The 16693-nt window shown below is 48.6% G+C and overlaps 1 protein-coding gene across 5 annotated transcripts in view; it reads left to right on the top strand.

Moving 5' to 3' along the window:
* Positions 1-5996, top strand: part of TBC1D9B (TBC1 domain family member 9B) — a 52890-nt gene extending 46894 nt beyond the window's left edge. For 2 of the 5 annotated variants that reach the window (XM_036312769.1, XM_036312772.1), the window contains 5 exons: positions 915-986; positions 1185-1235; positions 2736-2798; positions 3365-3471; positions 4610-5996. In XM_036312769.1, coding sequence (XP_036168662.1) covers positions 915-986; positions 1185-1235; positions 2736-2798; positions 3365-3471; positions 4610-5296 — 980 coding nt within the window. In that variant the 3' untranslated portion in view covers positions 5297-5996. Of the gene's footprint in view, positions 1-914; positions 987-1184; positions 1236-2430; positions 2692-2735; positions 2799-3364; positions 3472-4609 lie in introns of those variants that run through there. The other 3 variants (XM_036312771.1, XM_036312770.1, XM_036312774.1) reach the window with 3 other exon arrangements.
* The last annotated feature ends 10697 nt before the right edge of the window (positions 5997-16693 follow it).

The following is a 16693-nucleotide window of genomic DNA, read 5'->3' as shown; positions in this document are numbered from 1 at the left end:
GAGGGGCAAGTGGAGTGGGGGCTCCCTCTCCCCATGAGCCAGTGCTGAGGCGCACCCCCATCTTCGTCTGAGAGTTAGCTAGAGTGGCTTTGAGGAGAGCTCTCCAGGGCGGGTCCCTGAGGGGCTGGGGCTGGGCAGGTGGAAGTCCTGGCCCCAGGCCCTGCTCTGGGTGGCGCCGCCCTCCTGCTGGCCCTCCTGCTGCTGCTGGCCACGGTGTCAGCACTGCCTGGGAGGGATTTGCTAAATGCTGGGGCCACACCCACCCCAGAGGGTAGTTTTAAAGCCGGTTCTGTGCAGCCAGAGCGGGAAGCCCTGCTCTCACTGCCCAAGCCACAGTGGCCTCCAGGGAAGTTGTATTGGCCACCAATGATTCTGCTGAGGGAGGCTGGCGCTCTCTCCCACTGGGCCAGGCCCTGCCACCTCCCCAGTGCCACACACTGCGCAGCCCGCACTGCACTCCCTCCCACAACAGGGAGAATACGCCCCACTGAACCGTGTGGGTCCCTCGGGGACCACTTTCAGAGAAAGTCCCCATGTGGACTGGTGTCCAGGATGCAGGGAGTGAGAAGAGCGAGTTACTGTGCGCAGGTGGTCCCTGCACATACGCTGGCAGGAGCACAAACATCAGAGGGCCCTCTGGGCCACAGCACAGGGAGGGAGGCTGGCCGCTCCCTGGCCTCCAGCTGCACTGGCTAGACTTCTACCTGTGACAACTATTACATTTCAAAAACAACGTCAAAGTCAAGAAAGTAGCCATAACCAGAACCCGGCTTCATGATGACCACGGGCTCTATGGCGGGCAGGGAGTGGGGGCACACGCCAGTGGGGGGCACACCTTATCCAGGACTCAGGACGGCCTCGCCAGAGTCACATTGTTTCTCCCTGCCCTCGCCCTCCTTTTGCTCTGAGCACAGCCCTGAGCCCCGAGGAGGCCGAGTCAGCCCTGGAAGCAGCCCACTACTTCACTGAGGACAGCTCCTCGGAAGGTGAGCGCTGCTGGGACAGGTGGCCTGCAGCCCTGAGGGGTGGGGAACCTGCCTTGTTGGGGTGCTCGCGAACCAGGGCACTGCCTCTCTCTGGGCAGATTCCTGGGGTGTTCTCACTCATTTCTCTTGTCTCTGCCTTCCTGGACTCTGGCCTTGCCCTCCCTCCCTGTGCCCTTCACTCCCCCCTCTCCTTTCCAGCATCTCCTCTGGCCTCAGATCTGGATCTTTACCTGCCCTGGGAGGCTCAAGGTCAGTCCCTGGGGGCAGCGGCACCCTCTGCCCTGGGCTTCCTCCAGGCCTTGGGCTCTGTCGTCCTCACAGTTCCCTGCACGGTCAGGAGGCCTGCAAGCTTTTGGTCCCAGGGACGCTCCTGAGTGGCTAAGTCCTGAGGAGGACCCATAGCCAAGGGCTTGTCATGGGTGGTCAGTGAGGGCACGCAGCACGGGGGGCTTGTGCAGGCACCAGAGCGTCAGCTCCACAGCCATGTGCAAAAAGTGTCCCGTTGTCTCATTCGGAGGAACAAGCACAAACGCTGTCATTGCGACCAGGCAAAGCACGAGCAAGGTGCATGGCAGAGAGGAGGGTGGTGGGTGCTTCCTTGAGAAATGTTTTCCGTGTCCCACACACCTTCCTGTTAGGGGTGAATGTTTGTTTAAACCCCTGTGCTGCACTTAAGCCCTTGGGAGATTCAGATCCAGATGGTGGGGCATTCTGGGCCTGGGCCTTAGCAGTCGAGCTGGTGCTGTATAATGTACTTACCCAAAGGGACTAACACTCTGCCCTGTGACTTCTCGGGGGGATGAGGGGAACATTACACACCAAGGATAATACACCCAACAGAAATTACAAACAGCATGTATGTAGCAAGATGCCCAGGGCAGCCCGGATCTGTGTGTTCAGTGGTTAGAACATCAGCCTCGCACCAAAGGGTCGTGGTTTCTATTGTTAGTTAAGGGCACGTGCACATACCTGGGTTGTAGGGTTTGGGTTGTTTTAAATATATTTTTATTGATTTCAGAGAGGAAGGGAGGGGGAAGAGAGAGATGGAAACATCAATGATGAATCCTTGATCTGCTGCCTCCTGCACGCCCCACAATGGGGATCGAGCCCAAACCTGGGCATGTGCCCTGACTGGGAATCAAACTGTGACCTCCTGGTTCATAGGTCAACACTCAGCCACTGAGCCACACCGGTTTAATCCCCAGGCCCAGCTGGAGAGGGTGCAGGAGGCAACCAATCGATGTGTCTCTCATATTGATGTCTCTCTCCCCCGTCACTCCCTTCCTTCCACTCTCTCTAAAAATTAATGGAAAAAATATCCTCAGGAGAGGATTTAAAAAAGAAGAAGAGATACAGAGCTGAGCAGTATTTAAAACTTCATCCTCGGCTGGTGTGGTGGAAGGTCAAATTGCTAATTAGGCCCCTTTGGTTTGACCTTTTTCAGCAGAGATTACAGAACTTGGTTCTTGGCGTTTTTCTCCATAACGTGCACCATCGTTTGCTCAAACACCCAGTGGAGCGATTTACATCCCTTTGAAAGGCAGGACGTGCGAGCTGGTGGCTCTGGGTTTCATGTAGCCAAGCGGAGAGGAGCAGCGCCCCTGCCGACAGGCGGGCGGCCAGCCAGAGAGCAGAGCAGCGCCTGCCACCGGGGCGTGTTGGCTTCTGCAGGAGACCACGGCGCCGCTCACGGACCTCAGCGTGGAGTCGTAACGGGAGGATGTTCTGTGTTCTTTTTTCGGTGTCCAGAAGCCCTGCGGCAGGAAGAGGGCGAGGGAGCTGGAAGTGAGGACGTCCAAGGAAAAGGAGGAGGTATATACAGGCCATCTCCGCTGCTGCCGTGGAGGCGGGGCCAGCGGGGTGCCCTGTCACTTCGGGAAGGCCCCCACCGGGGACATGGCAAGCCCCGCCTGAGTCCAAGGCTCTCCCTGTGGAAAGGGGGGATGTGAGGGAGGCCCTGCTCCTGTCAGCCCCAGGCCTGGATCTTCTAGTAGCTGTGAACCCCTCCCCTCCCCACCCCCGCTGCCGCCACCTCCTCCCGGTTGCCTGCTTTCTTCCAGGACCCTTCTCATGCGCCCTCATTCCAGCCTCCCGTGGTCCCATCACCATCCTGGGGCTTGGGGAAGGCGGGTTGGCTCATCTTTATCAGTTTAGGTCAAACCTACTTTAGCGTAGCCCAGGGGAGACCCCTCCCCTGAGTGTTCTGGAGTGTTCTTTCACCACGTCCCCAAATGCCAGGGTGTTTGTAAAAGGGCCAGGTAACTCCATGCCAGACCACACCCCACCCCGCTCGTTCCCCACTCATTCCCCGCTACCAGCCCCCGCCCCCGCCCTCTGTCATTTGATAGAGGAGTTTAATTTTTTCTCCCAACTCGCAGAGGAGAAGGGGACCAGCCCCCCCGATTACCGGCACTACCTTCAGATGTGGGCCAAGGAGAAGGAGGTTCAGAAGGAGACCATTAAGGACTTTCCCAAGATGAACCAGGTAGGCCCCCCGAGCCTGCAGTAGACGCTGCGTGAGTGGCCTCGCTGGTCCTCCCACCGCACCCCAGAGGGGGTTCTCTCTGCCTCTGGATCCCGCTAGTCAGATGGCAGGGACGAGTCCAGAAAGACAGGAGGCCAGGTGTGTCAGGACCTGTTGGTTCGTGTCGTGGGGACAGCTTGCTCACGGTCACTCAGGACCCACGAACCAGAAAAGCACTGGGGAAGGTGGGCCTCTGAGGGACAGAGGCTTGACACACCCCCTTCAAGGAGACGTGTCACGGCGCTCCTGCTGCTGGGCCCACACGCGCGCTCTGCACACACAGGCTCCCGGTTGATTTGCTGGTCTCTAGGTTTGGAGCCTGGAGTCTCAGTGAATTCTCAAGGCCAGACCACAGACATGTAACCAAAGGCAGTTATTTTTAAATATATTTGTATTGATTTCTGAGAGGGAAGGAGAGGGAGGGAGAGAGATAGAAACATTAATGAAAGAGAAACATCTATCGGCTGCCTCCTGCACACCCCACACTGGGGATCCAGCCTGCAACCTGGGCATGTGCCCTGACCAGGAATCAAACCGTGACACTCAGCCACTGAGCCACACCTGCTGGACCAGCCTGAGGGTGGCCCTGCTCTGCCCAAAGGGACCCCTGCAGTCGGGCACCTCACCGCGGGCAGGAGGCATCGTGTGTGATCTCAGGACCTGGAACCGGATCTCCTTCCCTCACTGACCGGCCGCACTTGCCTGGTCACCACCCTCTAAAGAGCTTTGTCAGGAGTTGAAGTCGCTCTGATTAAAGATATAAAAAGCTGAAGGTGGCTCCAAAGCACAGCGAGGAAATCTGTGTAGTCACTGGGTCCAGAGAATCACGATAGAAAAAGGCCCATCTCTGCTGACAGAGGACGCAGACAGAGAGATTCCAGGTCGTTCTCTGTCCTGAAGGGCAGTTGGGAGATAGAGCCCTCTGAGGCCACGCTTCCCTTCCCTCTCCAACCCTCATGGTTGAGTCTGACCTGGCACCACAAGGCGCGGGCGTGGATGTGCCAACAAGACCACACCCCACGCAGTAGGTGGCCAGCACTGGCAGCCTGACCTGTCTTCCACCAGCTCCCTGCCCTTGTTCTGTTTTTCCCTTTAAAAGGAGCAGTTCATTGAGCTGTGCAAGACGCTTTACAACATGTTCAGTGAAGACTCCAGGGAGCAGGCCTTGTACCACGCCATCGCCACAGTGGCCAGCCTGCTGCTGCGCATCGGGGAGGTGGGGAAGCGGTTCTCGGCGCAGCCCGGCAGGAAGTCCCGGGACGGGGCCCCCGGGGAGGACCAGCCCCCAGCCCCCGACACCCCGCAGGACCCTGCCCAGGAGCTCCAGCCACCAGCTGTGGGCGACCCCCAGGCCAGAGCTGGTGGAGACACCCAACTTGGGAAAGCACCGCAGGAGAGCCAGGTGGTGGGCGACGGGGGCGGTGGCGAGGGCCTGGGCTCCCCCTCCCAGCGTCTGTCTGATGATGAAACCAAAGACGACATGTCCATGTCCTCCTACTCGGTGGTCAGCACGGGCTCCCTGCAGTGTGAGGACCTGGCCGACGACACGGTGCTGGTGGGCGGGGAGGCCCGCAGCCCCTTGGCCCCCAGCCGCAACGGGGGCTCCGTCGACACCGACTGGAGCATCTCCTTCGAGCAGATCCTGGCCTCCATCCTGACTGAGTCTGTGCTGGTGAACTTCTTTGAGAAGAGGATGGACATTGGACTCAAGATCAAGGACCAAAGGAAAGTGGAGAGACAGTTCAGCTCCTCCAGTGACCATGAGCATTCTGGGGTTTCCAGCTGAACACTCGCACGTGGGGCCGACCCCCGCTTCCCTCCGGGTCTGGTCTCTCCCTAATCACACCCTCCCTTCTCCCAGAAGCAGTGACCTGTAGAGGGAAAGAAGGCTGAACAGCGCAGTGGGGCCCAGGCAGAGGCTCCTGCCCTTCTTCCAACCCTGGGCCCTGGGGCCCGCAGATGCCAGAGCCTCCTGTGTGCCTCTGCCTGCCCAGGGCCTGCCCACCTGCGCCACCGCCAGGCCACGCCGAGCCCCCCACAGGCTCCCCTGCAGCCGCCTGCTCGGAGCACCTGCCTGTTGGGCACCAGTGGCCGCTCTCCAGGAGCCCCTGAGGGACGCTGGGTGCCAGGCAGGTGTATTCTAAATGTTCCTTCAGCTCGTCATCCTCACCATTAACCTTAACACATTCCTCGGGTCCTGATGTCTTTCCTTGTGTTCTTTCAGTTAGCTACAGCCACACTGTGTTTAATGCCTTAATACGTCCCTGAAAGAGCTGAAAACCACACCGTGGCCCTGGCCGGTGGGCGCAGTGGCTGAGCGCTGTCCCACGCACCCAGAGGTCGCAGGTTCAGTTTCCTGTCAGGGAACCTGCCCAGGTTGTGGGCTTGGTCCCCAGTAGGGGGCGTGCAGGAGGCAGCCGATGGATGTTTCTCTCCCTCTCCCTTCCTCTCTCTAAAATCAATAAAAACATATTTTTTAAAAACAACCATGCTGTACGTGAGCCTGAATGTGGCCCTTGCCCACTGCTTGGGGCTCCTGGCTTCTCCGCCTCGGGCTGCCAGACAGTCCCTACAGGCTGGTGCCAAGGCCCCAGGGAGATGGGGCACAGAAGGTGCTGATGGAAGCTGAGCTGAGCAGGGCTGCAGGTGGCCTGTGACAGGGAGCCCCCAGCTCTGCGCTCCACAAGTGTGAGCAGCCTGGGCTTGGGTGCCGGGAGCAGGCTGCGGGGCCACAGGCTGAGCCGAAAGCACCCTCTTGCTTCGCATCAGGAGCGGATCATCAGTGTCCAGTGTTACACACGCGCGCACACACACACACACACACACGCACGCACACACACGGGAGCTCTTGCTTTTGAAAAATCTAATATTGAAAGTCTTCGCAGCACGGGCCCTCATGGGTCACAGGTCCCAAGCCCTCGCCCAGGAGGTGGCCCGCCCGTCCGCGATGTGATCTCAGGCTGATCCCAGGCCGTAGCTCCAGCCCGCAGAGCCCTTCACTGTGGTGCCTGAGGCTACAGCCCAAGTATCTTCAGCTCAGGAAGTTAGAAGATGGCTTCCCTGGACGCCTGGCCGTCTCCCCGGGTTGCCGGGGTCTTGGGGTCGTGGAGCAGGGAAGCTGGTCCGCTCTCAGAAGGAGCGACGGCTGCGCGGACACAGCAAGTTTCTGAAGCCGGTGGCCGCCATCAGCTGCCCGGGCCCAGGCGGGTGTGCCCTGAAGGCAGCCCTGTGACTTGGCCCAGCCCCTCAGCAGACGCTTCATGGTGGACGGACTGAACGGCCAGTCTTTTCCTGATGTTCTGCGGCTGCCCGGCAGATGGGTGTCCTGGCCTTTGCCTGTGTGTGTCTCCCCAGAATCCAGCATTGCACACTGGCCCTGTCCCCCGACTTCCGCCGCCTCCCTGCCTGCACTCCCCCTGTCTCCCTGTCCCCCCTCTGGTGTTTGGGCGGGTCCTGCTCTAGGATTCTTTCCCAAGGAGGAGCCTGGGGCGGAGAGGGGGGTGGGGATGGGGGTGGGGAGGATCCATGTGTGAGTCTCAGGTTTCAGCCGTGTTTGCAACATTCACAGTTCAATAAATATTGAAGGAATTTTTTTAAAAATCTAATATTACAGTTTTGAGACATAACTTACCATAAAATTTGCTTGTTTTAATTTACAATTCAATGGTTTTTAGTAAATTTATAGAATTGTGCAACCATCACCAAATGCAGTTCCACAATATTTTCATACCAAGAAAGCCCCCTCTCCCCACCCCTCTACCCACCTCCACCCCCGCCCACGTGCAGCCAATCCCCATTCCACCCTCAGCTCCAGGAAACCACGACTCCATTTGCTGTCTCTTTAGAGCAGCGGTTCTCAACCTGTGGGCCGCGACCCCTTTGAGGTCGAATGACCCTTTCACAGGGGTCGCCTAAGACCATTGGAAAACACATATATAAATACATATTTTTGTGATTAATCACTATGCTTTAATTATGTTCAATTTGTAACAATGAAAATACATCCTGCATATCAGATATTTACATGACGATTCATAACAGTAGCAAAGTTACAGTTATGAAGTAGCAACGAAAATAATTTTGTGGTTGGGGGTCACCACAGCATGAGGAACTGTATTAAAGGGCCGTGGCGTTAGGAAGGTTGAGAACCTCTGCTTTAGATGTTATGGTGTTTCAAAAATCACTCTTTGGTTTTATCTTGTTTACAGTTTCTAGGGCACAGTGTCAATAAAGGCAACAAAACATCAAGGAAACTGAACAACTGTGTTTTTCTTTTAAAAAGTCATTAATTGGGTGGTCCTGGTCAAAAATGGTGACGGCGGCTGCTAGGTCAATCCCAGGCGCAGCTGGCAGGACCTGTGTCTCGTGGCACCCACGGCGGGGGAGGCTCAGCCCACAGAGAAGGCCCTCCCCTACTGTCCTGCTCCCCAGGGTGGCGTGACCGTGCTGAGCATCTTCCTGAAGCCACACTGCAGGGAGCATGATAGACCGACCCCTCCGCAGGTCCCAGCCGTGCCCTGGGGAGATGATAACCGTTCTCTGCTCCATAACTCTCATGTGGATCTGCTTCTGACTGACATGGAGATGAATAAAAAGAACCGGGACCACTGCCCAGTGGGAAACAGCACTGGTTTGGACCATTACTCTCCCCTCGAACATGAAAAGTGTCTGGGACCTTAAGCTGACCTTCTTTCTTCATCGCAAATGATGACTAGAGTATACTGATCTCTGCTTATGGCAGGAGATGGCTTAAATAAATAACTTAGATTGGTGATTTTAAGAAGTCATTAATCAATGTCATTTCCTTTCTAGTATTTATACAAATAACCACATGCTTTACCGTAAAGTAATTTCAAAGGATTCATACTAGAAAGACTATGTTTTGGGCCATAGTTAAGATCCTTATACATAAGAATCCCACACAGGCCCTAGCCGGTTTGGCTCAGTGGATAGAGCGTCAGCCTGCAGACTGAGGGGTCCCAGGTTTGATTCCGGCCAAGGGCACATGCCTGGGTTGTGGGCTCAATCCCCAGTAGGGGATGTGCAGGAGGCAGCCGATCAATGATTCTCTCTCATCATTGATTTTTCTATCTCTCTATAATCAATATTCCTCCCTTCCTCTCTAAAATCAATTTAAAAATAGTAAAATGGTCTAAAAAAAAAAAGAATCCCACACAGCAGTTTAGTCTTCAATCGATTGTAATTAATTACAAAGATTTAAATGGAAATTAGGATAAATGTTTTATATACCATGGAGAAGTATAAATTTTAGAATATACCAAAGAAGATCTGAAACCAAGATTACTATATCCAGCAAGGCTATCATTCAAAATAGATGGTGAAATAAAGAGTTTCCCAGACAAAAAATAAAGGCTAAAGGAGTACATCATCACCAAGCCAGCATTACAAGAAATGCTAAAGGGAATGCTATAATGAGAAGAAGAAATAGAGAAAGAAACCCAGGCATACAGAATTAAAATGGCAATAAATAAGTACCTGTCAATAATAACCTTAAATATAAATGGATTAAATGCGTCCATCAAAAGACCTATGGTAGCTGAATGGATACAAAAACATGACCCAACTATATGCTGTCTACAAGAGACACACCTCAGAACAAAAGATTCACACAAGATGAGAGTGAAGGGATGGGGAAAAAAATTCTATGTAAATAGAAAATGCTGGAGTAGCAAATTAGACTTCAAAATGAAGGCCATCACAAGAGACAACAAAGGTCACTACATAATACTAAAGGGATCGATCCAACAAGAGGATATAACCCTGGTAAACATATATGCACCCAATATAGAAGCACTTAAATATATAAAAGAAACTTGTAAAAGACTTTAAGGGAGAGAACGGCAACAATACAGTCATAGTAGGGGACTTTAACACCCTGCTGATTTCACTCGATAGCTCTTCCAGACAAAACAAGAAAACAGACACTCTAAATGACACACAGGATCAGATGGATTTAATTGACATTAATAGAACATCTTGCCCTAATCAGTTTGGCTCAGTGAATAGAGTGTTGACTGCGGACTGAAGGGTCCCAGGTTTGATTCCAGTCAAGGGCATGTATCTTGGTTGCGGGCACATCCCCAGTAGGGGGTATGCAGGAGGCAGCTGGTCGATGTTTCTCTCTCATCAATGTTTCTAACTCTTTATCTCTCTCCCTTCCTCTCTGTAAAAAAAATAAATGAAATATATATTTTTTAAAAAATAGAACATCTCACCCCAAAGTTGCAGAATATACATTCTTCTCAAGTGCACATGGATCATTCATAAAGATAGACCACAGGTTAGGATGCAAAACAAGTCTCTACAAGTTCAAGAAGATTGAAATCATATCAAGCATCTTCTCATATCAGTGGAATGAAATTAGAAATCAACTACAATAAAAACACCCAAAAACATTCAAAGTCATGGAGGCTAAATAGCATGTTATTAAACAATGAATGGGTTACCAACAAGATCAAGAAAGAAATCAAAATCTTCCTGGAGCCAAACTGGTTTGGCTCAGTGGATAGATCGTCAGCCTGCGGACTGAAAGGTTCCAGGTTCAGTTCCGGTCAAGGGCATGTACCTTGGTTGCAGGCACATCCCCGGTGGGAGGTGTGCAGGAGGCAGCTGGTCGATGTTTCTCTCTCATCGATGTTTCTTTTTTCTTTTTTCTTTTTTTTTTTAAATATATTTTATTGATTTTTTACAGAGAGGAAGGGAGAGAGACAGAGAGCCAGAAACATCGATGAGAGAGAAACATCGATCAGCTGCCTCCTGCACATCTCCCACTGGGGATGCGCCCGCAACCCAAGCACATGCCCCCGACCGGAATCGAACCCGGGACCTTTCAGTCCACAGGCCGACGCTCTATCCACTGAGCCAAACCGGTTTCGGCTCTCATCGATGTTTCTAACTCTCTATCCCTCTTCCTTCCTCTCTGTAAAAAATCAATAAAATATATATTAAAAAAAAAAAATCTTCCTGGAAACAAATGAAAATGAACACACAACAACCCCACATCTCGGGAACTCGGCAAAAGCAGTCCTGAGAGGGAAGTTCATAGCAACAGGCCTACCTCAAAAAACATGAAAAATTAATAAACTCTTTAACCCTATAACTTAAGGAACTAGAAAGAAAACAACAAGAAAAGTCCAGAGTAAGTAGAAGGGAGGAAATAGTAAAGATTAGAGCAGAAATATTTAACCAATACAAAAAATCAGTGAAACCAAGAGCTGGTTCTTTGAAAGGATAAACACAATTGATAATCCATTAGCCAGACTCATCAAGTAACAGAGAGGACCCAAATAAATAAAATTAGAAACAACAGTGGATAAGGAACCACTGACACCACAGAAATATGAAAGGTTGTAAGAAAATACTATGAACAACTATATGCCAACAAGCTGGACAATGTGGATGAAATGGACAAATTCCTAGAAAAATACAATCTCCCGCCATAACTGGCTTGGCTCAGTGGATAGAGCGTCGGCCTGCAGACTGAAGGGTCCCAGGTTCGATTCCAATCAAGGGCATATACCTGGGTTGCGGGCACATCCCCAGTAGGGGATGTGAAGGAGGCAGCTGATCAATGTTTCTTTCTCATCGATGTTTCTAACTCTCTATCCCTCTTCCTTCCTCTCTGTAAAAAAATTAATAAAATATATTTAAAAAAAAAAAAGAAAAGAAAAGAAAAATACAATCTCCCAAAACTGAATCAGTAAGAAACAGAAAGCCTGAATAGGCCAATAACAACTGATGAAATGGAAGCAGTAGTCAAAAAACTCCCAGCAAATGAAAGTCAGGGTCCAGATGACAATGTGGGAGTTTTACAAAACATTCAAAGAAGAACTAACACCTAAACTCCTCAAACTATTCAAAAAAATCCAAGAGGAAGGAACACTTCCAAGCTCTTTATATGAAGTCAGCATTATCCTAATTTCAAAACCAGATAAAGACACTACAACGAAAGAGAATTACAGGCCAATATCCCTGATGAACATAGATGCTAAAATCACCAACAAAATATTGCAAATTGGATCCAGCAATATATTAAAAAGGGTATACACCATGATTAAGTGGAATTTATTCCAGGGATTCAAGGCTGGTACAATATTTGCAAGTCAATAAACATAATACATCACATAAACAAATTAAAAGACAAAAAAATCACATGATCATATCAATAGATGCAGAGAAAGCATTCGACAAAATCCAACACTGGCTTTTTATAAAAACTCTCATCAAAGTGGGAATAGAGGGAGCATATCTCAAGATGATAAAGACCATATATGACAAACCTATAGTCAACATCATACTCAGTGGGCAAAAACTAAGAGCATTTCCCCCAAGAACAGGAACAAGACAGGATGTCTGCTTCCACCACTCTTATTCAATGTAGTACTAGAAGTCCTAGCCACAGCGATCAGACAAGAAAAAATAAAAGGCATCCAAATTGGAAAGGAGGAAGTAAAACGCTCACTCTTCGTAGATGACATGATATTGTACATAGAAAACCTTAAGCCTTTAACTACTAGCCTTTAACCACCAAAAACTACTAGATTTAATAAATGAATTTGGCAATGTAACAGGATACAAATTCAACACCCAAAAATTGATGGCTTTTTTATACACCAATAAAGAATTCTCAGAAAGAGAAACTAAACAAACAACCCCATTTACCACTGCAACAAAAAAATTAAAATACTTAGGAATAAACTTAACCAAGGAGGTAAAAGACCTTTACTCCAAAAACTGCAGACATTGAAAAAAGAGATAGAAGAAGATATAAACAGGTGGAAAGAATATTCTATGTTCATGGGTTGGTAGAATCAGCATCATTAAAATGTCCATACTACCCAAGACAATCTACAGATTCATTGCAATCCCCTTTAAAATATCAACAGCATATTTCACAGACCTAGAATAAATACTCCAAAAACTTATATGGAAACAAAAAAGACCCCGAATAGCTGCAGCAATCTTGAGAAAGAAGTACAAAGTTGGAGGAATCACAATACCAGATTTCAAGTTATACTACAAAGCCACTGTAATTCAAAACAGCCTGGTACTGGCACAAGAACAGGCATATAGATCAATGGAACAGAACAAAGACCCCAGAAATCAACCCAAGACATTACGCTCAATTAATATTTGACAATGGAGTCAAGACAGTCTCTTCAATAAAAGGTGTTGGGATAATTGGACAGATACTTGCAAAAAAAATGAAACTAGCCCACCAATTTACACCATACACAAGAATAAACTCAAGTCCTGGCTGGTTTGGCTCAGTGGATAGAGCGTCAGCCTGCAGACTGAAGGGTCGCTGGTTTGATTCCAGTCAAGGGTACATACCCAGGTTGCTGGCTTGATTCCAATAGGGGGCGTGCAGGAGGCAACCAGTCAATGATTCTCTCTCATCATTCATGGTGGTTTTTTAAAATAAATTTTTTTATTGATTTCAGAGAGGAAGGGAGAGGGAAAGCAAGATAGAGATAGAAACATCAATGATGAGAGAGAATCATTGATTGGCTGCCTCCTGCATGCCCCCCACTGGGGGTTGAGCCTGCAACCCAGGCATGTGCCCTTGACCAGAATCAAATCCGGGATCCTTCAGTCCACAGGCCAGTGCTCTATCCATTGAACCAAACTATCTAGGGCTCTTCTCACTCATGTTTCTATGTCTCTCTCCCTCTCCCTTCCTCTCTGAAATCAATAAAAATATTTTTTAAATAAAGAATAAAGTAAAAATGGATAAAAGACCTAAATGTAAGTCGGGAAACCATAAAATTCCTAGAAGAAATCATAGGCAGCAAAATATCAGACATATCTCACAGCAATATCTTTACAGCTATATCTTCCAGGGCAAAGGAAACTAAGGAAAAAATAAACAAATGGGACTACACCAAAATAAAAAGCTTCTGCACAGTAAAAGAAACCGTCAACAAAGCAACAAGAGAGCCCACTGCATGGGAGAACATATTTGGCAATGTTATCTCTAATAAGGGTTTAATCTCCAAAATTTATAGGAAACTCATACAACTCAACAAAAGGAAGGTAAACAATCCAATAAAAAAAAATGGGCAAAAGACCTAAATAGACACTTCTCCAAAAAGGACATACAGAAGGCCAAAAGACATGAAAAAAATGCTCAAGACACTGATCATCAGAGAAATGCAAATTAAAATGACAGTGAGCTATCACCTCACACAAGTCAGAATGGTTACCGTCAACAAATGACAAGTGCTGGTAAGGATGTGGAGAAAAGAAAACCCTAGTGCTGGTGGGAATACAGACTGGTGCAGCCAATATGGAAATATGGAGTTTCCTCAATAAGCTAAATATGGAACTGTCATTTGACCCAGTGATCCCACTTGTAGGAATATATCCTAAGAAACCTGAAACACCAATCATAAAGAATGTATGCACTCCTATGTTCATAGCAGCACAATTTACAATAGCTCAGATCTGGAAACAGCCCATCAGTAGATGAGTGGATAAAAAGCTGTGGTACATTTACACCATGGAATACTATGCAGCAGTAAAAAAGAAGGATCTCTTACCCTTTGAGACAGCATGGAGGGACCTGGAGAGTATCACGCTAAGTAAAATAAGCCAGTCAGAGAAAGATAAGTATCACATGATCGCACTCAGATGTGGAATCTAATTAACAAAATAAACTGATGAACGGAGTGATCCAGAGGCATGGAAGCCTGGGACAGACTGTGGAATTTCGGAGGGAAGGTGGGAGATGGTGGGTGAGTGGGAAGTAATCAACCAAAGAACTTGTATGCACATGTGCATAACCCATAGACGCAGATAGTGGGGTGGGAGGGCCTGGGACAGGGGGCGGGGTGGGCTGGAGGGGGTCGATGGGGAAAAAAACGGGACATATGTAATACTTTCAACAATAAAGATTTTTTTTAAAAACCAGCAAACAAAAAACAAATGCTAGCCAGCAAAGGGCCAGTCCTAGGGCATGCGGTGTGAGCCACCAGCCGCAGAGCTGGGTGGAAAAGGCAGCACTTCCAGCTTGCTGTAACTTAATTTAGGACAGCTCGGAATGTTCCTCTTGTCAACAGTAATGTTAATACATGGATAATGCAATGAAAGGTTTAATGTATTTTTATTCTGTGTATTTAATTGTATATTTTAACACTGCATACCAAGCAATGTCATGCACCAAACCATTCATCGAGTGATTCTTTTTTTTAAAATATATTTTATTGTTTTTTTACAGAGAGGAAGGGAGAGAGATAGTTAGAAACATCGATGAGAGAGAAACATCAATCAGCTGCCTCCTGCACACCTCCCACTGGGGATGTGCCCGCAACCCAGGTATATGCCCTTGACCGGAATCGAACCTGGGACCCTTCAGTCCGCAGGCTGACGCTCTATCCACTGAGCCAAACCGGTTTCGGCCATCAAGTCATTCTTATAATTTTCAAGAAAAAAATATATGTATATGGGTTTCAAAGGATTACATGTTTATTTCAGAAAGGAGGAAAAAATACAGGAAAGTAGAAAAACAATTCTTCCTAGTCCTTGAGATTACTACTCAAAAAAATAAAAAAATACTACTCAGTATTTTAGCTTTTATTTTTTCTATATTTATCTTTTTCAAAATTGAATTCATACCATATCGGAAATTTTTATTCTGCTCTGTTTATTAAGCAAAAATATCCTTTGCATATGTCTTCTCTCAACTACAATTGAAGCGAGGTCAACCAAGTCTGGTACTCGACCAAAAAGCGAGACAGGGATTGGACTATAAGTGTGTGTTTCATAATATCAGATGCTGGAAATCTGGGGAGGTGACAGGTAAAAACCCTAACATCCACCTGCCCCTTAAGCTTATTAGGAGTGAGATTATGTGGGGGAGCCAGGGGAAGGGAATGTGGTGGGAGGGAGTTGCAAAAGGGGGACTAAGGGGTTTGCAGTCCTGGGATTTGAGTCTCTGGGGTCTTGGGTCTTGATGAATGTCTTCATTACTGGTCCCTGGAACTGGACCGTCTGTCCTGAAACCCAGGAAGGGGTGACTGGGTGTGTGTCATCCAGTGTTTCTGAGACCTGGTCGACCAGCTCCCACATTCCTGGTGGCCAGTCGTGTAAGTTCAGGGCTGGGTTAAAGGCTGTTTGTTCTTGCCAGGTCAACTGAGAATTGCAACAAAACCTTAGCCAGAACATAAGGTTAAAATAAACATACACAGTTGATTAATCAGTTACTTACACATTCTGTTAGTAAACGGTGGGAAAGGAAAGAGAAAGGAAGGGAACAGAGGGAAAAATAAAAAATCACATTTTTATTCTATCCGTGTACCCCTATCACAATAACTCAAATATGTGGAAATAAGCAAAGATTCCCCCCAAGTGAGAATGCGGACTATCTAACCAGAGCTGCTATAGGAAAGGGGCCAGCTGCTGTCATTTGCATCTGGCAGAGAGCAGACAGGCCATAGGCAGGTGTGTGTGGGGGGCCGGGGCCGGCTCACCAGCAGCAGCATGTCCATGTGATTGGTGTGGGGAGCACAGCTGGCTTCCTCTGGTTTGCCCTGAGATGGGGAGGAGGTGAAAGTGACCAAGCACTCAGTGCTGTAGAGGTTGTGGTTTGGATTTGGGGGCTGGTTACTGCAGAGGCTGCCAAGGGCGGAGTGGTCACTGTCCGTTTGTATAGTCAGCCTCAAACATTAATTTTTAAACTGTTTTTCAAACATTTGCTATTGTGCAAAACTTGGAAAATATAATTTATTAAAATGTATAAAATCATCGATATAACCCTAACCACCTATACCGGGGAGTAAGTCGTATCTGATTTTACACAATCGGGGACTTATGTACACTCTAACCTCCTGGCCTCCTAACAGTATACGTGCACCTTCACTTCAAACTCACGCTCTTTGTAAAGAACCTATAGCTAACCCATGCTAAGTTACAGTGAGCAACCATTCTTTAGGACGTTATTTCCATCTTTTTCTCTTCTACTTCAGGGAACGTTGTACATAAATAATCCATCCAGCCCTAGCTGGCTTGGCTCAGTGGATAGAGCATGGCCTGCGGACTGAAGCTCCCGGTTAGATTCAGGGCAAGGACACATGCCCAGGTTTCGGCTTAGTGCACAGTAGGGAAGTGCAGGAGGCAGCCGATCAATGATTCTCTCATCATTGATGTTTGTATCTCTCTCCCG

This window comes from Myotis myotis, unplaced genomic scaffold, assembly GCF_014108235.1.
Source record: "Myotis myotis isolate mMyoMyo1 unplaced genomic scaffold, mMyoMyo1.p scaffold_m19_p_6, whole genome shotgun sequence".
NCBI classification, from domain to species: Eukaryota; Metazoa; Chordata; class Mammalia; order Chiroptera; family Vespertilionidae; genus Myotis; species Myotis myotis.
This window is presented reverse-complemented; position numbering and strand designations above follow the sequence as displayed.